The following is a 23,515-nucleotide window of genomic DNA, read 5'->3' as shown; positions in this document are numbered from 1 at the left end:
TCTCGGTGAAGCAGCGCTGGGGTCAAGCAGCAGGGAGAGGATGGGCTGGGGACACTGCCACCCCAGTGAGGACTAGCAGCCTGTCTGGATCCTGCACCCGGTGGTGCTCTCTGTGTCCATGGGGAGCACTTAGAAGACATGAGATGGGCAGGCTCATCCCTCCGCCCGAGTCCTTGGCTAGTCCTAGACACTCATCTCCTGCAGCTGCTCTGTCAGCCCTGCTCCCTGCTGCACAGGGTTGCTGCCTCCAGCTCTCCCAGCTCACCAGCCCCCGGAGCAGCGGCGGCCCCCCTCCCAGGCACCGCTCTGAGCACCGTCTTGTTTGTCACAGGCAGCAGAAGGCCTACATCGCCACGCAGGGACCGCTGGCTGAGACCACAGAGGATTTCTGGCGGATGCTCTGGGAGCACAACTCCACCATCGTGGTGATGTTGACAAAGCTGCGCGAGATGGGCCGGGTATGAATCCTGCTGGGGGGAGAAGGGAGCTGTGTGGCTGCTGTCTGTGGGCACAGCATCTCACCTCACCCCAGTCTGTCCCCAGCACCAGCCGCGCTGGGCCAGCCTCCCACTGGTGTGTCCCGTGGCTGACCCTGTGGTCCCACAGCCACGTGTGCTCCCAGGGAGCGGGAGGGAGGAGTGGCAGCTTGTAGGTGCTAATGTCTCACCGTGCTCCTCATCCACAGGAGAAGTGCCACCAGTACTGGCCCGCAGAGCGCTCTGCCCGGTACCAGTATTTCGTGGTGGACCCCATGGCAGAGTACAACATGCCACAGTACATCCTCCGGGAGTTCAAGGTGACGGATGCCAGGGTGAGTGCAGCTGCTGGCTCCCCCGCTCCCCTGCCTCCCGCCCTCTGCCCTGCCCTGGCCAGCAAAGGGAGCGTGCCACCGCTCCTGGAGGGACCAGAAAGCAAGGTGCTGCCTTGCACTGCAGGCAGAAGGGGCTGCTGCCTGCCACCTGCTGCTCCTCTCACCACAAGCTCTGCCTTGCTCAGCCCCAGTGAGCAGCTCACTGATCCCGGTCAGCACCGGACCCTGCCTTGCCTGTGCCGTGCACTTGGGGAAGCGTTTAACACGGGCTCCCCTGCACCTGGAGTCTCTGTGTGCGGCATCTGACCAGGCGCAGGACCCCTGTGTGACAGTAAACGTGGTCCTGGGGTGGAGCTGGGCCCCAAGCAGGACCGGGGCACTGACCCAACAGACCCTGCAGAGGCCCAAAGCCCTGCACAGCTCAGCCACCCTGGGGTGAACACGGAAGAGCAGGGGCAGGCCCCAAACCCTCAGTGAAAGATCTGCCCGGGCTCATCCGTGACCTGTGCACCAACACACAGGGGAGCGAGATCAGCCCCTCTTGCTCTCTCCTCACTGACGGCTGGCATCTAACCTGCCCTGATCCCACAGGACGGCCAGTCACGGACCATCCGCCAGTTCCAGTTCACAGACTGGCCTGAGCAGGGAGTGCCAAAGACGGGAGAGGGCTTCATCGACTTCATCGGGCAGGTGCACAAGACCAAGGAGCAGTTTGGGCAGGATGGGCCCATCACAGTGCACTGCAGGTGAGCGGGGACAGATCAGCACCAACCTCTGCCTTCATCAGCCCTCGCAGATGACCCTACCTCGCTTACCCTGGCAGCTGCCAGCTCCCCAGCACTCGGTGTCCCCCCTGCATTCTGCTGGCAAGAGGCAGGCAGGGGGCGAGGAGGCGGCAACATCTGTGGGTGCCATGGGCAGCCTTTCTGCTGGGTGACTAAATTAACCCCGTGCCCTGGTGGTACCGATCTGTAGCTCCTGGGAAGAGTCCTTGGGCAGCGCAGGGTGCCACAGCGGCTTGGCCCAGAGGCAGGGCAGAATCAGTGGGCCCCATGGGGCTGAGAAGGCATCTCTGGCTGGCAGTGTTTCTGTGGCCTCTCCTGGCTCCACTGAGCATGTCCCCACGCCCCATGAGCTTGCACCGCTCTGCAGAGCCTCGCTGGGGCTGGCAGGTCTCTGACGGCACCTCTTGCTCCCTCTGCGCAGCGCTGGGGTCGGGCGCACGGGCGTGTTCATCACGCTCAGCATCGTGCTGGAGAGGATGCGCTACGAGGGGGTGGTGGACATGTTCCAGACGGTGAAGACCTTGCGGACGCAGCGGCCAGCCATGGTGCAGACAGAGGTGAGTGTCCCCTCCTCCCAGGGGTGGTGGGAGATCTGTGGGCGAAGGGAGGGGAACCGGCATCTCGGGATGTGCAGCCCTGCTGCCCGATGTCCTCAGGTCCCCGCTTCTCACGCTCCCCCCCTTGCTGCCTTGCAGGACCAGTACCAGCTGTGCTACAGAGCGGCACTGGAGTATCTCGGCAGCTTCGACCACTATGCAACGTAACTAGTGCTTTCCTCCAGTCGCGGTGGGGATGTCTAGGAGTGGAGACGGGTTCCTCTGAGCCAGAGCCGCCCATTCCTCAGTCCTTCTGTACAGACGGAGGCGCTGCCCAGGCAGCAGACCTCCACGCCAACCAGTTCTGACCACGGCATTTAGGAACTTCGCCCCAGCGCCAAACGAGGGAATCCGACTCCAAAAGCATTTCCAGTCTCTGGCTGAATTTCTGCTCATGTGCATCTCTCGCCCTCTCTCACGCGACTGCATTTCACAGCGAGGCTTTAGGTGGGTGGAATGGGATCTTTTTTTTAAACATGTAAAATAGTTACTAGTGGTTTTTATAATCTCCTCTCTCTTTAATTTTTATTTTTTGCAAGTCTTAATGTTTTGCCCAGGCAGAACTGGACCCGCCAAACCTTTGGGAGTTGGGTTGTTTTTTTAAAATTTCCTTTTGCTTTTACATTTTTTACTGCCCTGTGTTTATTTCAGCCCAGTCACTGCTGGTTCTGCCCATTTTAGTGCAGCTTCCTTGGTAATTTGCAGCAGCTGGCTTGTGGTTCCTGCCCGGCTCCATTCCCCGTAGGCTGCTTTTTAATCCTCTGTAGAATATGAAAATTCATGGAACTGGACCTAAGCTACCAATTATTTTTTTAGCCTTTCTCTTCCCCCCCCCCCATTATTTCCTGAGTAGGTTTGGGTTTGGGAGGGCATGTGGGGTCGCTGGAGAAGCGGTCCCCTTTGTCAGCTGGAAACCGTTCAGTCCCGTTACAATGCGTGTTCAACCAGTCCAGTGACCGTGTGTATTGGCGGATCCCGGTATGACGTGAGTTGTCGTCGCCTTGTTCGTGAGAGCCCTGAAATCCTGGGCTTTGGAGCCTCTTTTTCTGTGTCTCGCTGGGAAGGGGGCAGGAGGAGCGAGTGGGTCCCACGCTTCCCTGGGGAGGGATGGAGAGAAAGAGCGAGACACGGCCCTTTTTGTTAATCCCGCGGTTCTGTGCGTGCAAGCGCCGTTCTGTCACCTCACCGGTGAAGTGCATCGGAGTATTTATGAAGGCAAGGAGCACAAGCCCAGCCGTCCCCAGAGCGGAGCCGTGCAGGCTCTCTCTGGAAGGCAGGGTACTGCAGGGAAGGGGAGGGGAGTACACATGGCTTCAGAGGTTGGGTGTATCTATAATTTCTGCTATCCTGCAAATGTTAAAAGTCACTAGAATATTGTACTTTCCGCTACTTCAGGACGTTCTAATGAACCAATGTGGCAAGACTACTGGACTTAATTTAATGGTACTATATATTAATACTCCTTATTATATCACGCTTGCACTAAAGACAGGGAGTGAGCAGCCCTCTTTCGAGTGCATTGAGTTATGAATAAAGGTGGTGGAAGGGTATCTAATTGTATTATCACATGTATTCCGAATGTTAAGAATCCAAGCTACGTTGAAATCCGCAATCCAGGGTCGGTAATGTTGGAGGACACATTCATTTTTACCTTGTGGATGCATAGTGCTGTAGGGGTCACTGTTGTATACAGTCTGTTTTCTATTTGTTAATAAAAAAAAAAATCTACAGCATCATTGCATAATTCTTGATGTTAATAAATTTGAATAATCGGGTTTCATACAAGCTGGCTTTGCTGTCTGTTTCTTCAGCAATAAGCAGAGGCCATAGATTCCCTCGGTGATGGGTCTGGTCACAGAATCACAGAATCACAGAATCACAGAATCACAGAATAGTAGGGGTTGGAAGGGACCTCTGTGGGTCATCTAGTCCAACCCCCCTGCCGAAGCAGGGTCACCTACAGCAGGCTGCACAGGACCTTGTCCAGGCGGGTCTTGAATATCTCCAGAGAAGGAGACTCCACAACCTCCCTGGGCAGCCTGTTCCAGTGCTCCGTCACCCTCAGAGGGAAGAAGTTCCTCCTCATGTTCAGACGGAACTTCCTATGCTTCAGTTTGTGCCCATTGCCCCTTGTCCTGTCACTGGGCACCACTGAAAAGAGCTTGGCCCCATCCTCCTGACACCCACCCTTCAGATATTTGTAAGCATTTATAAGGTCCCCTCGCAGCCTTCTCTTCTTCAGGCTGAACAAGCCCAGTTCCCTCAACCTCTCCTCGTAGGGGAGATGTTCCAGTCCCCTCACCATCCTCGTAGCCCTCTGCTGGACTCTCTCCAGTAGCTCTTCATCTTTCTTGAACTGGGGAGCCCAGAACTGGACACAGTACTGCAGATGAGGCCTCACCAGGGCAGTGTAGAGGGGAAGGAGAACCTCCCTCCTCCTGCTGGCCACACTCTTCTTGATGCACCCCAGGATCCCATTGGCTTTCTTGGCAGCCAGCGCACACTGCTGGCTCATGGTTAACCTGTTGTCCACCAGGACACCCAGGTCCCTCTCCGCAGAGCTGCTCTCCAGCAGGTCCACCCCAAGCCTGTACTGGTGCATGAGGTTGTTCCTCCCCAGGTGCAGGACCCTGCACTTGCCCTTGTTGAACCTCATCAGGTTCCTCTCTGCCCAGCTTTCCAGCCTATCCAGGTCACGCTGAATGGCAGCAGAGCCTTCTGGTGTATCTACCACACCTCCCAGTTTGGTGTCGTCAGCAAACTTGCTGAGGGTACATTCTAACTCTTCATCCAGGTCGTTGATGAAGAACGAGGTCCCCACCCTGTTGCCAGAGAAGTCCTTTCCCATGGGCACTCCACACCTTCTACAGGGACCCCGTGCCGGCAGGGAGCTCGGAGACCCTCTGTGACAACCCCCTTTGCGCATGCGTGTGCTCACCTCCTGCCCACCTGCAGCCGGACCGGGGTGCACCGAGAGTCCTCAGTCCCTGGCTCCTCCAGGAGTGGCTCCAGCCAAGCCCGTCTGGGCAGCCATGGCCCTCCCTGGGTCCCCTCTGCTTCCCAAAGGATGGATCGTTCCCAGCAGGAGGAAGCCAGTAGCCACGTTCTGCCCAGGCCATGCTCTGCGCAAGCTGTTCCAGTGGTGCCCAGGGCCTGGGACCTGCCCTGCCCGCCGGCTCTGCTGCCAGTTACTAATCCTCGGAGGAGCCCGGGATGCAGCCCTGGGGTGGTGCTGGGCTTTGCTGGAAGCATGTTCACCTGCACCCCCTTCCCTGCTGGGGTAGCTGCAGGCTGGGCTTGTGGGTTTGCAGGACAGAGCAGGGTTGGTGGCAGTGGGCTTTGGTGGCAGTACCAGTCCCGGATGAGGCCGAGACGTTGCCAGCCTCCTGGCACACTGCAGTAACGCTGCTCTGCGGCTCTGAGCACGGTTGTGTGTGCAGTTACTGCTCGGCAGTGAAACCACCGCCTGGCCCCTGACTGCAGCGCAGCACCCGAGTCTGTGCAGGCATCAAGCCCCTGCCGAGGCGTGAGGCTGTGCCCACTCTGCATGGGCCGGCCGGCCCCAGCCCTGCCCGCCATGGACTGCAAACCCCGGCTCAGTGCCGGCTCCTGGGGAGAGCAGCACAAGCGTGCGAGGGAGAGGCCGGTGCCAGGGGCAGAGGCCCGTGGGCCAGGGCCCCACAGCCTGTCTGTCCTTCTGGAGGAAGCCACATCTGCCCCGGCCAGCACGTGCATGACGTGCAGGAGCGTGTGGCAGATGGACCGAGGAGCCTTTCCGTGACGTGACTATGGGCACCTTTTCACTGACTCTGCTGGAGCTCAGCCACACGTGGAGCTTCCTGCCAGGCCAGACCGGCACCTGAGCAGGTGCCAGATGCAAAGTGGTGGTTCCCCCTCGCCCAGCTGGTTCCTGCCCCAGTGCTTTTCCCCGCGGGTGACCTGGGGCTGGTGGAGTCTTTCCCTGGCTCTGCTGCTGGGCAGTCCCACTCGAGGATGCAAATCCGAGGGCGAAGCAAGCTCCTGTCCTTGCGAGGCAGCACGCGTGCGCGGATGCCTGTGGGCATGGACGCGCCAGTACCACTGGCATCGGGACACTTTGCTTTGTGAAGGCACGGCTACATGGCCAAGCAGGTGCGCATGGGGAGGAAGGACACCGTGCTGAGCGTCGGCCAGCTGGGAAGCGGCAGCGAGCACCTGCCTGCGCTGCAGCAGGAATGCTTCGGCCGTGGCGATAAACTGCGGCCGGTGACGATGTGTTTGGCACACAGATGTGCCGCTCAGCGAGCGCTCGCCAGGCACTGCCACGTGCACAGCACAGACCTGTGCTCCCTTTGTGGCTTCAGATGCAGTGAGTTGCTCTCACCGAAAACAGCCGTTGCCAGAACACTTGTGCACATGCACAAGCGTGAGTCCATGTACCTTCTTTCTCCCTTTCTCCCACACAGGGAAAACATGAAGGAGCACACGTTCCCGTCTGACCGCCTCTGCGGGCTCCGCTGCTCAGCCTGCCCTGTGTAAGGCACAGAGTGACATTTTCAGGTGGTTGGTGAGCTTACCTATGGCCTGAGTAGGAACAGGAGGAGGGAGAGAGAGAGAGAGAACAAGTGTCTCAGCACGGACCGCACTGGGAATCACGTGACGGAGCCCAGGCCTCTGCAGCAAGACTATTGCTGGGTTGACGCTGCGTAGGCACACTTACACCGCGGAGGCGAAGCCCCGTGGCCGAAGCCTCGTGCTGGCCTCACAGGGACAAGAAAGGCTCAGCACACAGCGAGGGCCAGGAGGTCCCCGAAGCATGAGGAAATGCACCTTGGTCCGGGGACGTGCTCCAAGAGGACAGGCAGGCCAGAGAGCGGCCAAGGGAGCTGCTGGCTGCCAGAGAAGTCCTGCTCCCCCGCCCTCCTCGCACAAAGCCAGCGCTGCTCGCCTAAAGCCAGCTCGCCCCAAAGCAGATGGAGTCATCTCAGTTTAAAAGTGCTTATTCCTGGAACGTGTATTTCCATTTATCTCTGCATAGTTCACAAAATAAAAAGGGAACAAAAACCAAAAAGAGGGACTAGGGATGAGCCTAGGCTTGGAGTGCCAAGGCCAGGGGTGAGATTGACAGCCCAGCTCAAGTGTGTCTACACCAACGCATGTAGCATGGGCAATAAACAGGAGGAGCTGGAAGCCATTATACAGCAGGACGGCTACGACTTGGTCGCCATCACAGAAACATGGTGGGACAACTCGCATGACTGGCATGCTGTCATGGATGGCTACAGACTCTTTAGGAAAGACAGGTCAACAGGGAGAGGTGGGGGAGTTGCTCTGTATGTGAGAGAGCAACTGGAATGCATTGAGCTTGGCCTGGGGGCAAATGAGGAACGAGTTGAAAGCTTGTGGGTTAGAATTAAGGGACAGGCTCATAAGGGTGACATTACGGTGGGTGTGTACTACAGGCCACCTGACCAGGAGGAGGAGGTTGATGAGGCCTTCTACAGGCAGCTGCAAGCAGCCTCACAGTCACAGGCCCTGGTTCTCATGGGGGACTTCAACCACCCTGACATCAGCTGGGAAGACCATACAACTAGGCAGGCGCAATCCAGGAGGTTCCTACAGAGCATCGATGATAACTTTCTGATGCAAGTGGTGGAGGAACCAACAAGGAAAGGCGCGCTGCTGGACCTTGTGTTAACAAACAAGGAGGGACTGGTGGAGGATGTGAAGGTCGGAGGTAGACTCGGCTGCAGTGACCATGAAATGGTTGAGTTCAGGATCCTGCGTGGAGGAAGCAGGGCGATAAGCAGGATCAAAACCCTGGACCTCAGGAGGGCTGACTTTGCCCTCTTCAAGGAGCTACTGGGAGGAATCCCGTGGGCCAGGGCTCTCGAAGGCAGGGGGGTCCATGAGTGCTGGTCGCTCTTTAAACAACACTTCTTCCATGCACAGGAGCAATGCATCCCCCTGAGAAAGAAATCTAGCAGAGGAGACAGGAGACCTGCATGGTTGAACAAGGAGCTTCTAGCGGAGATCAGGCAGAAGAGAAAGGTCCATGGAATGTGGAAAGAGGGACAGGCCACTTGAGAAGAGTACAGGAATGTGGTCAGAGCATGCAGGGATGCGACGAGGAAGGCCAAGGCTCACCTAGAATTGAAGCTGGCAAGGGATGTCAAAAACAAGAAGGGCTTCTTCAACTACATCAGCAGCAAAAGGAAGGCTAGGGACAACGTGGGGCCACTGCTGAATGAGGCGGGTGTCCTGGTGACGGAGGATGCGGAGAAGGCAGAGCTAATGAATGCCTTCTTTGCTTCAGTCTTCAGTGCCAAGACAGGCCCTCAGGAATCCCAGGCCCCGGAGGTAAGAGAAGAAGCCTACAAAGAGGACGACTTTCCCTTGGTCGAGGAGGACTGTGTGAGGGATCGCTTAAGCGATCTGGATGTCCACAAATCCATGGGCCCCGATGGAATGCACCCACGAGTGCTGAGGGAGCTGGCGGATGTCATTGCTGAGCCACTCTCCATCATCTTTGAGAGGTCCTGGAGGACAGGAGAGGTGCCCGAGGACTGGAGAAAGGCCAGTGTCACTCCAATCTTCAAAAAGGGCAAGAAGGAGGACCCAGGGAACTACAGGCCGGTCAGCCTCACCTCCATCCCAGGAAAGGTGATGGAGCAGCTTATCCTGGAGGCCATCATGAAGCAAGTGGAAGAAAAGAAGGTTATCAGGAGTAGTCAGCATGGATTCACCAAGGGGAAATCATGCCTGACCAATCTGATAGCTTTCTACAATGACATGACTAGTTGGGTAGACGAAGGGAGAGCCGTGGATGTTGTCTACCTTGACTTCAGCAAGGCTTTCGACACAGTCTCCCATGATATCCTCCTAGGGAAGCTCAGGAAGTGTGGGCTGGATGAGTGGTTGGTGAAGTGGATAGAGAACTGGCTGAATGGCAGAACTCAGAGGGTTGTCATCAGCGGCGCTGAGTCTAGTTGGAGGCTGGTGACAAGTGGTGTCCCCCAGGGGTCAGTACTGGGCCCAGCCTTGTTTAACTTCTTCATCAACGACCTGGATGAAGATTTAGAATGTACCCTCAGCAAGCTCACAGAATCACAGAATCACAGAATAGTAGGGGTTGGAAGGGACCTCTGTGGGTCATCTAGTCCAACCCCCCCGCCGAAGCAGGGTCACCTACAGCAGGCTGCACAGGACCTTGTCCAGGCGGGTCTTGAATATCTCCAGAGAAGGAGACTCCACAACCTCCCTGGGCAGCCTGTTCCAGTACTCCGTCACCCTCAGAGAGAAGAAGTTCCTCCTCATGTTCAGACGGAACTTCCTGTGCCTCAGTTTGTGCCCATTACCCCTTGTCCTGTCACTGGGCACCACTGAAAAGAGCTTGGCCCCATCCTCCTGACACCCACCCTTCAGATATTTGTAGGCATTTATAAGGTCCCCTCGCAGCCTTCTCTTCTTCAGGCTGAACAAGCCCAGGTCCCTCAACCTCTCGTCGTAGGGGAGATGCTCCAGTCCCCTCACCATCCTTGTAGCCCTCCGCTGGACTCTCTCCAGTAGCTCTTCATCCTTCTTGAACTGGGGAGCCCAGAACTGGACACAGTACTCCAGATGAGGCCTCACCAGGGTAGTGTAGAGGGGAAGGAGAACCTCCCTTGTCCTGCTGGCCACACTCTTCTTGATGCACCCCAGGATCCCATTCGCCTTCTTGGCAGCCAGGGCACACTGCTGGCTCATAGTTAACCTGTCGTCCACCAGGACACCCAGGTCCCTCTCCGCAGAGCTGCTCTCCAGCAGGTCCACCCCAAGCCTGTACTGGTGCATGAGGTTGTTCCTCCCCAGGTGCAGGACCCTGCACTTGCCCTTGTTGAACCTCATCAGGTTCCTCTCTGCCCAGCTCTCCAGCCTATCCAGGTCACGCTGAATGGCAGCACAGCCTTCTGGTGTATCTACCACACCTCCCAGTTTGGTGTCGTCAGCAAACTTGCTGAGGGTACATTCTAACTCTTCATCCAGGTCGTTGATGAAGAAGTTAAACAAGACTGGGCCCAGTACTGACCCCTGAGGGACACCACTTGTCACCAGCCTCCAACTAGACTCAGCGCCGCTGATGACAACCCTCTGAGTTCTGCCATTCAGCCAGTTCTCTATCCACTTCACCAACCACTCATCCAGCCCACACTTCCTGAGCTTCCCTAGGAGGATATCATGGGAGACTGTGTCGAAAGCCTTGCTGAAGTCAAGGTAGACAACATCCACAGCTCTCCCTTCGTCTACCCAGCCAGTCATGTCATCGTAGAAAGCTATCAGATTGGTCAGGCATGATTTCCCCTTGGTGAATCCATGCTGACTACTCCTGATAACCTTCTTTTCTTCCACTTGCTTCATGATGGCCTCCAGGATAAGCTGCTCCATCACCTTTCCTGGGATGGAGGTGAGGCTGACCGGCCTGTAGTTCCCTGGGTCCTCCTTCTTGCCCTTTTTGAAGATTGGAGTGACATTGGCCTTTCTCCAGTCCTCGGGCACCTCTCCTGTCCTCCAGGACCTCTCAAAGATGATGGAGAGTGGCTCAGCAATGACATCCGCCAGCTCCCTCAGCACTCGTGGGTGCATTCCATCGGGGCCCATGGATTTGTGGACATCCAGATCGCTTAAGCGATCCCTCACACAGTCCTCCTCGACCAAGGGAAAGTCGTCCTCTCTGTAGGCTTCTTCTCTTACCTCCGGGGCCTGGGATTCCTGAGGGCCAGTCTTAGCACTGAAGACTGAAGCAAAGAAGGCATTCATTAGCTCTGCCTTCTCCGCATCCTCCGTCACCAGGACACCCGCCTCATTCAGCAGCGGCCCCACGTTGTCCCTAGCCTTCCTTTTGCTGCTGATGTAGTTGAAGAAGCCCTTCTTGTTGTTTTTGACATCCCTTGCCAGCTTCAATTCCAGGTGAGCCTTGGCCTTCCTCGTCGCATCCCTGCATGCTCTCACTACGTTTCTGTACTCTTCCCAAGTGGCCTGTCCCTCTTTCCACATGCCATGCACCTTTCTCTTCTGCCTGATCTCCGCTAGAAGCTCCTTGTTTAACCATGCAGGTCTCCTGCCTCCTTTGCTAAATTTCTTTCTCAGGGGGATGCATTGCTCCTGTGCATGGAAGAAGTGTTGTTTAAAAAGCGACCAGCACTCATGGACCCCCCTGCCTTCGAGAGCCCTGGCCCACGGGATTCCTCCCAGTAGCTCCTTGAAGAGGGCAAAGTCAGCCCTCCTGAGGTCCAGGGTTTTGACCCTGCTTATCGCCCTGCTTCCTCCACGCAGGATCCTGAACTCAACCATTTCATGGTCACTGCAGCCGAGTCTACCTCCAACCTTCACGTCCTCCACCAGTCCCTCCTTGTTTGTTAACACGAGGTCCAGCAGCGCGCCTTTCCTTGTTGGTTCCTCCACCACTTGCATCAGAAAATTATCATCGATGCTCTGTAGGAACCTCCTGGATTGCGCCTGCCTAGCTGTATGGTCTTCCCAGCTGATGTCAGGGTGCTTGAAGTCCCCCATGAGAACCAGAGCCTGTGACTGTGAGGCTGCTTGCAGCTGCCTGTAGAAGGCTTCATCAACCTCCTCCTCCTGGTCGGGTGGCCTGTAGTATACACCCACAGTAATGTCACCCGTGTGAGCCTGTCCCTTAATTCTAACCCACAAGCTTTCAACTCCTTCTTCACTTGCCCCCAGGCCAAGCTCAATGCATTCCAGTTGCTCCCTCACATATAGACCAACTCCCCCACCTCTCCTTGTTGGTCTGTCTTTCCTAAAGAGTCTGTAGCCATCTATGACAGCATGCCAGTCATGCGAGTTGTCCCACCACGTTTCTGTGATGGCGACCAAGTCGTAGCCGTCCTGCTGTATAATGGCTTCCAGCTCCTCCTGTTTATTGGCCATACTACGTGCATTGGTGTAAACACACTTGAGCTGGGCTGTCAATCTCACCCCTGGCCTTGGCACTCCAAGCCTAGGCTCATCCCTAGTGAGCTGGGCAATATCCCCTTCCCCCTTCGAACCTAGTTTAAAGCCCTCTCAATGAGCCCCACCAGCTCGTGGCCAAGAATTCTTTTCCCCCTTTGTGATAGCTGAGCTCCACTTGTTGCCAGCAGGCCCGGTGCTGTGTATACCTCCCCATGATCAAAAAAGCCAAAATTTGACCGATGGCACCAGTCCCTGAGCCACCTGTTAACCAGGTGAGTTTTCCTGCCCCTTTCAGTGCTGTCCCCTGCCACTGATGGGATGGAGGAAAACACCACCTGCGCCCCTGATCCCTCAACCAGTCGCCCTAGTGCCCTGAAGTCCCTTTTGATGGCCTTGGGACTTCTTTCTGCGACCTCGTCCCCGCCAACCTGCATTACCAAGAGGGGGTAGTAATCAGAAGGCCGCACCAGACCAGGGAGTTTCTTCGCAACAAAGTTTGCTGATGACACCAAACTGGGAGGTGTGGCAGACACACCAGAAGGCTGTGCTGCCATTCAGCGTGACCTGGATAGGCTGGAAAGCTGGGCAGAGAGGAACCTGATGAGGTTCAACAAAGGCAAATGCAGGGTCCTGCACCTGGGGAGGAACAACCTCATGCACCAGTACAGGCTTGGGGTGGACCTGCTGGAGAGCAGCTCTCCGGAGAGGGACCTGGGTGTCCTGGTGGACAACAGGTTAACCATGAGCCAGCAGTGTGCCCTGGCTGCCAAGAAAGCCAATGGGATCCTGGGGTGCATCAAGAAGAGTGTGGCCAGCAGGACGAGGGAGGTTCTCCTTCCCCTCTGCACTGCCCTGGTGAGGCCTCATCTAGAGTACTGTGTCCAGTTCTGGGCTCCCCAGTTCAAGAAAGATGAAGAGCTACTGGAGAGAGTCCAGCGGAGGGCTACGAGGATGATGAGGGGACTGGAACATCTCCACTACGAGGAGAGGTTGAGGGAACTGGGCTTGTTCAGCCTGAAGAAGAGAAGGCTGCGAGGGGACCTTATAAATGCTTACAAATATCTGAAGGGTGGGTGTCAGGAGCTCTTTTCAGTGGTGCCCAGTGACAGGACAAGGGGCAATGGGCACAAACTGAAGCATAGGAAGTTCCGTCTGAACATGAGGAAGAACTTCTTCCCTCTGAGGGTGACGGAGCCCTGGGACAGGCTGCCCAGGGAGGTTGTGGAGTCTCCTTCTCTGGAGATATTCAAGACCCACCTGGACAAGGTCCTGTGCAGCCTGCTGTAGGTGACCCTGCTTCAGCAGGAGGGTTGGACTAGATGACCCACAGAGGTCCCTTCCAACCCTTATAACTATTCTGTGATTCTGTGGACCACGTTCAGGGGACAGACAGGGAGGCTGACCTGCCCTGCCCTCAGCGCCAGCGCCAGGGCTTGTGCCTGGCTCCAGGCAGAGCCGCGCTGCCTTTTCCCGGGGCCTGGCACTGCTGTGCCGCGGCTGCGGTGCCCAGCGTTCCCTGCCCAGGAAGGAGCTAGACTAGCTGGTATGTTTTTGCCCCATTTTCTTTGGTACCAGCTTGAGGCTGCTCCTTCCCCCAGTACCACCCTGGCTTCGCAGTGCTACGCTGCGCTCCAGATCTGGAGCGAACAGTCTCAAGACGGTGCCATAAGGCAGCATTTGGCCTCTTTCCTTCAGCGTCTCTCTGACAAACCAAACATATTCGCACTGAGCGATGGAGCTGGGTAGGTACTGATGATTTTTTTTGCTTCCTAGCGAAAATTTTCCATTCCTTAATTGTACCAGATAGCCCTAAAGCAGCCTCAGATAAGCAGCTTTGTAAAGGGCAAGGTTTGACAGGCGGGACAGCAGCTAAATGGCAGCCAGTCAAAGGTGAATTCCTGGGCACTGAGCTGCTCCTCTGCTCTTTCCATTTTTATTTTCTCATTCATTTCATTGGTACCTGTAGTGTGAGAGCTGTGTAGGCCCTGCCTAGGCTTGGCTTGCCTCCTAGTGATGCTAAATCATAGGATCACAAAAGGGTTTGTGTTGGAAGGGGCCTTTAGAGATCATCTAGTCCAGACCACATCCCGCCCAAGGACTTGCCCTTTGGGAGTCCATTACTTTAAATTTTGTTTTTCAAGGGCAAAATAGTTGGTAAATAAGGAAAAGATACAGCTGCGCCACTGAACAAATCTGAGCTTACTCTGCGCAGTAGCTTGGCAACTCCTTCCCCCGCAGTCCTGGCATTTCTTGTTCTCAGCAATGTTGCCATTTTCGTTTGTAAAGTTTCTCAGTTAGAAGTGGCTTTTTGTTTCCCCCCAACTCTTCTTTGCCTGCTCTGACCTGGTTCGTTTCTGAGAGCAGGAAAAATTCAGATCCGTCCAATTAAAATCTCGTTGTTGCCCTTTTGCCAGTTTTAATGTCATCTCAGTCCACAGTAACAATTACATGTCATCAAGCTGTCCTGCCTCCACATTTCTGCTCACAGCAACGTTTTGCCACTTATCATAAAAAGACCGGCTCGTGCCTCCTGATATTAGAAAGTTGGCCTTTCTTGACCAGTGGATAGCAAGTGCAGCTGCCAGCAAGGCCAGAAACGCAGAGGTCATCTCAAAAGCGTCACCTGACAGTTGCCCGTGTTGGCACCTCCAGCTGTAGGATGCTGAGCGTTGTGCCTGTCGCGATTTTAATCCACTCTGGGGTTCCGGTCCGTATGCCTGGCACTTTGGCGTCTGAGCAGGTCAGAGAGGCAGCAGGCCACGGAAAATCTGTCTTGGAGCGGTGCTTTGGTAAGACTTTCCGGGCTGCCACGTGCCTGTAGCACGACACCCCGAAGGAAATGCGTATCAGAAGAAACACACGGGTAAATTCAGGTTTCGTTTAGGCTCGAGGGACCGAGAGGGGTCTCTGAGGAAGGTTACGAGCTCGTCCGGGCAGGCTGTGCTTGCTTTCAGGGCTGCCTGTTGGCACTTCGCATTTAGCACCACACGACCCGTGCAAACCGCAGCGCGACCGGGCCCAGACGGGGGCCAGCGTCCCCGGACAGGCCCTGCCAAGCGACAGCAGATTACCGACGGCGACGTGCGCCGGCCTCGGAGACACCTCTCCAGCTGATCGGCCTGTCCCGCCCGGCCCAGCTCCCGGTGGCGGCCCCGCCAGGCCCCGCAGGCTCCCACCTCCGACGGCAGCCGGTCGCTGCGCGGGCGGGCCGGGCTGCTGTCCCCGCTCGGCCGGCGCGGCCCGGCCTCTTCCCGAGGGCGGGACCGGGAGCTTCGCGGAGGCCCGGCCTGCCGCGGGCCGCTGCCAGTCCGAGCAGCCGCGCTGCCCTCGGGCCCCGGCTGTGCCGCCAGCCGCGGCGGGGACCCCGGGGGCGGGGCGGGACGGGGCGGGACGGGGCGGGGCGCGGGGGGGCCCGCCCGCCGTGACTGCCGCGGGGCCCGGCTGCCCCCGGCCCGGCTCGGCCTCCGCGAGTGGGCCTGGGCCTCCCTAGCAACCGCCCCCTAGCGACCGCCTGAGGGGCCGGCCCGGCCCCCGGCCCGTCCGCCTAGCAACCTCCCCGCTCCCTGCCTCCTGATTCGCTAGCCCGCCCCGGCCGGCCGTCGAATTCCTATTGGCTGTGAAGCGGGAGCGGGCTGCGATTGGCTGCGGCGGCGGGGGCGGGGCGGGCGGTGGAGGGGAAGGGGGCGGGCCGGGGCGACGGGGCGGGGCTCGGGCGGTGGGGAACGGCCGTGGTGGCGTCGGCGGCCTGCCGGACTCGTTGAGCGCGTGGTGCGGAGGGATACGGCGGCCGGGCGTCGAAGCAGGGGGAGGGCGGAGGCGGCGAAGAAGAGGGACGCCCTGCTGACGTGAGCACGCCGGGCGGGGACTCGGCGCCCTCCGCGTCGGAACGGGCTCGCCCCGGCCCGATGGGGGGGGGGGGGGGAGGGGCGTGAATCGGTAGCGATCTCCGCCGTGAGGACGAAAGAGAGCCGTGGTCCTGACGGGCAGGCGCCCTCCGCCAATGGGGAGGCAGGGCTAGTGCGGACCCCGCGGAGATTGGCCGGCGGGCGGAGAGGGCGGGGCGGGGCGGTGTGAGGGAGGGGTGGCGCGGGGTGACCCGCCCCCCTCACCCTCCCCGTTCCTCCCCCCCCCCCCCCCCCCCCCCATCCGTGCAGGGCCGGGCCGGCAACATGGCCTCGGAGCTGGAGAGCCTCAACCCCGGCGCGCGGATCATGACCTTCCGCCCCACCGCGGAGCAGTTCCGGGACTTCAGCCGCTACATCGCCTACGTGGAGTCGCAGGGCGCCCACCGCGCCGGGCTGGCCAAGGTGCGACCCCCCCACGCCCCCCCCGCACCCCGCCGGGCGCAGGCCGCGCCGCCCGGCCCCGCGCCGCGCACCGGGCCTGCCCCCCGGCCGCCCCCGCCCTTTGTTCACCCCGCGGGGCGCGGCCCGGCCGGGGGTCTCCGCCCGGCTTCGAGCCCGCGGCGTTCCCTGGCGGGCCGTTAACGGGAGCCGCTTCCCGCAGATCGTCCCACCGAAGGAGTGGAAGCCGCGGCGGTGCTACGATGACATCGACGAGCTCGTCATCCCGGCGCCCATCCAGCAGGTCGTGACGGGGCAGTCCGGCCTCTTCACCCAGTACAACATCCAGAAGAAGGCCATGACGGTCCGCGAGTTCCGGAGGATCGCCAACAGCGACAAGTACGCCCGCGTCCCCCCCGCCGGGTACCGGCCGCCCCCGGCCCGCTGCTGGCTGCGGGCTCGGGCAGCGGGGCGAGCTGGTGGGCACCGCCTGCGTCGCGCGGCGAGGGGATGGGTCGTGCCAGCAGAACTTTCCGTTTCTGCCGTGGGCTCCCGTCCGTTCCTCGCTAGCAGCTGGGCCATCGGCATATGTACCGGGTGGAGCAGCAGAGAAAAGAATGTTCTTGACCTGAAAAGGGACGCAGAGGGAAAATGACTTCAAAAGGAGTTGAGGCAAAACAAGTTTAAAAATCACTGTTAGTGCTCTGCCTGCTAAAGCTTATCCTGTCTTGGGAGAGCAGTACACGGCTAATGTCTTGGGGTTCTGTTTCTCAAATAGAGTAGTTTACTGAAAATTACTCTTTAATGTTACCTATGGCATTGTCTGGAATGTATATAAATATGAACGTTAAATAGGTGTTAGAGTGCACATTTGACCCCTCAGTGCTGCACAAAGAGGCCAGTATACGGTTAGCAGGTAACGGACATCAATACCAGAAATTCCGTTGGTAAACTGAGTGTGCTTGACCAGTTTACTAGCAGGTGAGTGTGGAAATGTTTGTTACTTTTACAGTGGCAGAAAACCTTGGTTTTGGTGGCTGGTTTTTTTTTAAGTTGTTCTTTGTATCATTCGTGGTTTTGACTACATCTTTTTCTGCTAAGTAGCAACAACTAGAAATTGAGATTGTTCTGACCTGAGAGCAAGTGCACAAAGCAAAAATGAAAGTAACCTCAGAAACAGGGAAAGTAATTTACTTCCTGATCCTTTGTTCCCAAAGTGTCACAGGAACAGAACTGTGGCTGCTCCAGTTGCTATTGGGAGGTCGGGGTCTGGCTGATAACATGCGTTAGGTATTTTTATCATAGCTTTTGAGTCCTTCAGTGCTGGAGCATGTTGGTTTAGACTTGTTGCATATCAAAACTGCAAAGTCTTCAGTATCTCTGTTGTTTTTTCAGGTACTGCACACCCCGCTACACGGACTTTGAAGACCTTGAACGAAAATACTGGAAGAACCTTACATTCAATGCCCCCATCTATGGTGCAGATGTTAATGGCACACTTTATGACAAGGTAAGAAAACTGATCCATAAATACTACCGTAACTTTCAGAAAGAGTTAATGGTAGTCTTAGCAGAGTTCCAGCTTCTGGAGTAGATAGGAACACAATAAACCACATGTTCATAACATACTGTCCATTTAACCTGCATAGTTAAAGAAGGCTAACAGGTGATGTTGTAAGGGATGTCTGTTAGCGCTGCAGTGTAATACAGTTTAGTTCAAGAAAGCAAAAACCACTGTTGCAGAAGTGTTGCTTTTATGGTGCTTTGTTCTGAAAGGCATGTGAGATTTCAAGCGTTGATCAGTGAACACGCACTGTGGTGGTATCCACTAGTGCGTGTGTTTTTGGGGGACAGCTTTGTAGCCGCTATGCGTTAGGATGATAAACGTTAGAAAAGGGTATGTGTTCTGCTTGCTGGCCTCCTAAATTATGATGGTTTGCTTTTTTAAAGAAGGTGTTTGGAATGAAAAGTGTTTCTGTTTAAGAGGGTTCAGTCTGACATCTTTTAAATAGAACGTCAGCTGAAGCTCACACTATTGTTCTCTGCTCTGTAGAGTCGGTAGTCTGTAGCTTCATGATTATTTCTCCTTCCTAATCATGTTGGCTGATAATTTTTTTTTTTCCCGTGATAAAGGTGGCTAGTAAACAATCCGTACGTAAACTTACACCATGCAAAACTCCTGGTTTGGGTGAAGTAGCTAATGGTTTGAGCTGTGCTGGTAGATGATTTGTCTTGGTGGATGGTTTCACAAGCATCTGGTGGCTTTTGCAACTGTCGTCTTACTTGTGCGGTTCTGTCCTTCATAATGCTTCTTTAACTTGAGGCTTGTGTTTTGCAGCATGTGGATGTGTGGAATATTGGCAGATTGAACACAATCCTGGATATTGTGGAGAATGAAAGCGGCATAACCATTGAAGGAGTGAATACTCCTTACCTGTATTTTGGCATGTGGAAAACTTCTTTTGCTTGGCATACCGAGGACATGGATCTCTACAGTATTAATTACTTGCATTTTGGAGAACCCAAGTCATGGTAAGATTTTTGTAGGGAAGCTTCTAGATGTAGAAAAACAATACCATGAAATACTGGAATCAAAATCGTGAAGGTACATGAGCTGACTAAAGGAATTGCCATCCCTCTGATCTCGCACCGCAGTAGTATCTGATGACAAGAACGCTAGAAACCTGTAAGGAACTGCAGAGCAGTGCATGTCCTCAATAGCGTGTGTTTGGTTACCTTCTGTAAAGTCCATTTGCTGTCCTAATGTAAAGAGTTCTCCAGAATTATAATGTAAGGTGGCCGCTCTCTGCTGCCATAGGGCCAGAACTTGGAAAACTTGCTTATGATTCCCCGAGGCTCTGGAATGACCGTACAGAGGTAATACGCCTGGTGTCACGCAGGCACGAGAGGAACAGGGAATTTTTAACAGACTTTGAAATGTAGCGATTTGTCACAGATCTCAGAGCAGGCTGCTGGAGCTTGCGGAGTGGCTCATCCAGTGTCTGAGCTTTCATGATTGCTTTTAGGGGAGGCTCCCAAATTTTTCTGCAGCATGGGTTGCATTCTAAGAGTGAATCATTCCCTTCTGTTCACAAATAAATTTCTCAAGCAGCTTCAACAATTGTTTCCATGGCAGTTTTGTTGGAAACTAATATTTTTGGCTGCCTTTTAATACAGCTTTGAAGTAAAAAAAATAATAGCTAGCTCTATGTGCCCAGTGAACAACCCCATGCAGTGGCAATAGCATGGGAACACGAAACAGAACAGTTCAGTCAGATAAACCTTTCGGCCGTTGCATCTTTTACAGTAGCATGTGGAAAAAGTTAACTTTGCCGATACCTTAGTCTGACTTACTTGACAAGGAACTCCAGCAAGAATATAGCGCTCTATTCCAGAGCGAAAGCAAGCTAAGCAGGTGGTTTTGTTTACTCTAGTTAAACCAGCTAGGAGTTTTTTTTAGTACCCATAAAAAGGTGTGTACAGAGAGAGAGAGGCGTAGCCCTAAAAGCACACCACAAGTTGTGCACATGTTAAGGATGTGGTATTACGTCTGACTCAGTCTCATCTTGATCTGAGCAGCTGAAAGATTTTTCTCTCTTGCTCAGTGTTCCTCCTTGCATTGAGTATACTAGCGACTGCACAGCTGTGAACTGAGGCAGGTCAGGAAGCGCTCTTCCCTTTCTTCTCGCAATTCATGTTTCGCTGCGCAGATCTGCTAATGAAATGCGTCAGGCTTCTTAATTCCTGGACTGCTTAAGCAAAAGTCAGTGGAGGAGATGGTCAGCTTATGGTTCTTGATTTTTTCTTGGGGTAGAGAGGTAAAAGTCCTTGATAAAGATTTTTGGGTTTTTGTCATCAAACCTTGAAAGAGACGGTGTAGAGATGGAGGATTTGATTTTTTTTTGTGTATTTTTTTATTCATGCTTTGATGGATGTTTCTGATTTCCAGTCAAGTTTTGAGATTTTGTCATGTCTTGTCATGAACTTAACAGACTTGTTCTCATGGCTACAGGTACTCTATCCCTCCAGAGCATGGGAAGCGACTGGAGAGACTTGCAAAAGGTAATTGAGCAATTCGTGTCCTGCCTTTTGCAGAAGGTGGGATGGACAGCCGCAGCGGGGTTCAGCTCTTTGAGTACAACATGCCTGTAACATTTGTAAGAGCACAGGCTGACGTAACTGAGCTGACAGTTTGCGTTTTAGAATATAGATGATATTACTTCTGAGTGTTCGTTTATAGTATACACACAAGAGAAATGTCACAGTACAAATAATGCAGTTGTGGTCTGTCTAACCTTTAGTGAGAAAATCCTCAACTGTTGATTATTAGAACTGGAAGGTTATAGCCAAGCCAAGATCCTTCTATGTGCTGTCTTTCTCGTACTCTTTCAAACTGGCATCTGTTAAAGATAAATCTCCAGGAGTTGCTGTTTTTCTTCATAATGCAAGCTAGTAAACCTCAAATAAGGTAGTCCATACTTGTAGGCCTAGGGAGAAATGCTGTTTAGACAGCAACTTTTCCTAAAAATTACTGAAAAATTAATTTAGTTCATGGCAGAATGGTAACATCTCTTCTTGCCCTTATTTTAAACAGGTTTCTTTCCAGGAAGTGCCCAAAGCTGTGAAGCGTTTCTCCGTCACAAGATGACCCTCATCTCTCCATCTATTCTGAAGAAATACGGAATCCCATTTGATAAGGTGTAGAAAAGTAATTCTGGTTCTACCAGCTCAGTCAAGAGGTTCATGCAGCCCTGTCTTGTCTCTAACAGCAGCCACTAGCAGATGCTTAGAGAGGAAAACAGGAACAGGGAGGGTATAAGGCAATCCTTTCCCACTGTAGCTCCGTTTATTCAGCAGTTGGAGTCTGAAAGTTTGAGACAGAAAAATGAGTCAAGGACTGTTAAGTACAAAGATTTTTGTCTTCTGTGATTTTTTTTTTTTTTTTTTTTTTTTTGTTAAATTCACAACTATACACAACAGGATGTGTTAGATTAACTTTACTGCTTAGCGGCGTATTCAGTGAAAAGAGACTATTCTTTTTTTGCTTCAGACTTGTCCCCTGCTAATTTTGTTTGTTGTGATCTGCTTCCTCAATAGACAATATGGCTTGTTGCCTATTATTTTTTTTTCCATTGCATTAAGAACTGTGTAGACTTCCTTACTTTCACAGGTGAGAACCCGCCACCTGCCCTCCACACACACACACATTGAAGATGTAGCCTTTGAGTCCTTATTCAGAAGTACTGTCACATCTGCGTGGGCAGCTGAGGGGTTTTGTTGTCATGAACCTTTGTTAGTCAGGGGGAAATGCTGGAGCAGCAGTGGAAGACTGACTGAGGGTCATACTTTTGCTATATGAACAGCAAAAGAAAACAGTAGTAAATTTCCAAGTTGCACATAGATAGTTATTTTACTTGGCCTTAGATGCTGTTCAGCCAAACCTGCAGCTGATACAGAGGAGTGTCTTTATGACCTTCAGATAGCTTGTCATAGAGAATTTCATATGTATAACCACTTCTGTGCTACTTTGACCACTTGTGTGTGTTTTAGTAAAACTGTTGAGTGTTGCTTCCCAGTAAACAGGTACTTAACACAAGTAGGAGAATAGTGAAGAAAAGTATGGAGTCTATCCATTACAGCAAGTAACTCCCACCACCATCCGTGGGTGGGGCTTTTGGATAGGCTGCAGGAGGGGTGCGGGAGCTCCTTTCGTTCAGACCCACCAAGTAGACTCGGAAGTTGTGAATAACGATGTGATGTCTCGATTGTCTGCTAGGTGACACAGGAGGCTGGAGAGTTCATGATAACCTTTCCTTATAGCTATCATGCTGGCTTTAATCATGGTTTTAACTGTGCTGAATCTACCAACTTTGCTACTCTTCGGTGGATCGAGTATGGGAAGCAGTCTGTATTGGTAAGTGGTCTGTTGCCATCCTATTGCATACAAGTAACCTGAATGCAGGCCTGATGCCCACAGTGTTCTAAGGGAGTGAATTCAGTGCTTTGTCCATTTAAGATGTGATGTTTGCTTTTTTATACAGTAACAATGTCCAGTCAGCCTCCTGCTTGACATGCTTGTTTCGACTATGGGTAGCATACAACATGGTTTTTAGCTGTGTGTAGGTCGAGTGAAGCTTCAAAGAAAAGCGGGGGACTGGTTGACTTTCCAAAGATGAAAGGGTATGCTTTGTGGTCAGGACTCCCCAGTATTTTGTCTGATATTTTAACCATTATTTATTGACCCTTTAGCCTGGAAGTATGACTTTGGTAACGTAAGTCACTTATGAAAGTAAGTATCTTGGTTGAACCTTTAAACTGGATAGTGTTATGTCCCTGTAGAGGTGCCTTACAAACGTGGATTATATTTTCAAAAGTTATATTGAAGTGAATGCTTTGAAGCACTCACTGTAACCATGTCCGGATGAAGGGAGCCTCTGCGGCTCTGGGTAGGCCCACATTTGTATGGCTCCAACTTCCTCATCATAGTGTCTGGTTTTGCTGACTGTTTTTATATAAGAGCTTTTTAAAATGGTCAGCTTCTACCAGCAACTCTGTAAATAGGCTGGTGAGTTTTCTTTCTTAGTTGTTGTGATAACATCTGGTTTTATGTTTCGTCGTTTTTGCTGACTTTTCTGACTGGTTTATAGTAACTTAATATATGCCCTTTTGATTTCTTGGGAAAGAGTCTTGAGAGTTCTGAGGCTCAATTATGTGTAACTGTGGGATGTTTTTTCCTCAGTTAAACTCCTGAAAGCAGAGTGGTACAGGAATGCAGAGTAGAATTGTCGAGTATGTGGCCTTACTTGAGTATTTTTTTGTGACTTCAGTGCTCGTGTCGGAAGGACATGGTGAAGATCTCCATGGATGTGTTTGTGAGGAAGTACCAGCCAGATCGTTACAAGCTTTGGAAAGCTGGGAAGGACGTGACTGTCATTGACCACGCTCTTCCAACCCCAGAGGCAGCAGAGTTCCTTAAAGGGGATCTCATGCAAAGAGTCAAGAATGGGAAACAGTGTGCAGAGGAAATGGAAACAGGAGAGACATGTAAAGAGGAGGTGGATGGGGATGAGACAAAAAGGTAGTGCTTTTCTACTGGATTGTTAGAAA

The 23,515-nt window shown here is 53.7% G+C and overlaps 2 protein-coding genes across 16 annotated transcripts in view; both read left to right on the top strand.

Moving 5' to 3' along the window:
• The window catches only part of PTPRF (protein tyrosine phosphatase receptor type F), a 391,478-nt gene extending 387,501 nt beyond the window's left edge, over nucleotides 1–3,977 (top strand). For all 14 annotated transcript variants that reach the window (XM_075424695.1, XM_075424691.1, XM_075424694.1 and 11 more), the window contains 5 exons: nucleotides 332–458; nucleotides 686–811; nucleotides 1,403–1,557; nucleotides 2,018–2,153; nucleotides 2,292–3,977. In XM_075424695.1, coding sequence (XP_075280810.1) covers nucleotides 332–458; nucleotides 686–811; nucleotides 1,403–1,557; nucleotides 2,018–2,153; nucleotides 2,292–2,360 — 613 coding nt within the window. In that variant the 3' untranslated portion in view covers nucleotides 2,361–3,977. The remainder of the gene's footprint in view (nucleotides 1–331; nucleotides 459–685; nucleotides 812–1,402; nucleotides 1,558–2,017; nucleotides 2,154–2,291) is intronic.
• An 11,865-nt stretch (nucleotides 3,978–15,842) lies between these two features.
• The window catches only part of KDM4A (lysine demethylase 4A), a 29,661-nt gene continuing 21,988 nt past the window's right edge, over nucleotides 15,843–23,515 (top strand). Inside the window, exons 1-9 of one of the 2 annotated variants that reach the window (XM_075424679.1) lie at nucleotides 15,843–15,970; nucleotides 16,280–16,432; nucleotides 16,632–16,807; nucleotides 17,804–17,918; nucleotides 18,747–18,940; nucleotides 20,421–20,470; nucleotides 21,003–21,106; nucleotides 22,185–22,322; nucleotides 23,236–23,486. In XM_075424679.1, coding sequence (XP_075280794.1) covers nucleotides 16,295–16,432; nucleotides 16,632–16,807; nucleotides 17,804–17,918; nucleotides 18,747–18,940; nucleotides 20,421–20,470; nucleotides 21,003–21,106; nucleotides 22,185–22,322; nucleotides 23,236–23,486 — 1,166 coding nt within the window. In that variant the 5' untranslated portion in view covers nucleotides 15,843–15,970; nucleotides 16,280–16,294. The remainder of the gene's footprint in view (nucleotides 15,971–16,279; nucleotides 16,433–16,631; nucleotides 16,808–17,803; nucleotides 17,919–18,746; nucleotides 18,941–20,420; nucleotides 20,471–21,002; nucleotides 21,107–22,184; nucleotides 22,323–23,235; nucleotides 23,487–23,515) is intronic. The other variant, XM_075424680.1, reaches the window with a different exon arrangement.

The sequence above is a fragment of the Opisthocomus hoazin genome, chromosome 6 (assembly GCF_030867145.1).
Source record: "Opisthocomus hoazin isolate bOpiHoa1 chromosome 6, bOpiHoa1.hap1, whole genome shotgun sequence".
Classification (NCBI taxonomy): Eukaryota; Metazoa; Chordata; class Aves; order Opisthocomiformes; family Opisthocomidae; genus Opisthocomus; species Opisthocomus hoazin.
This window is presented reverse-complemented; position numbering and strand designations above follow the sequence as displayed.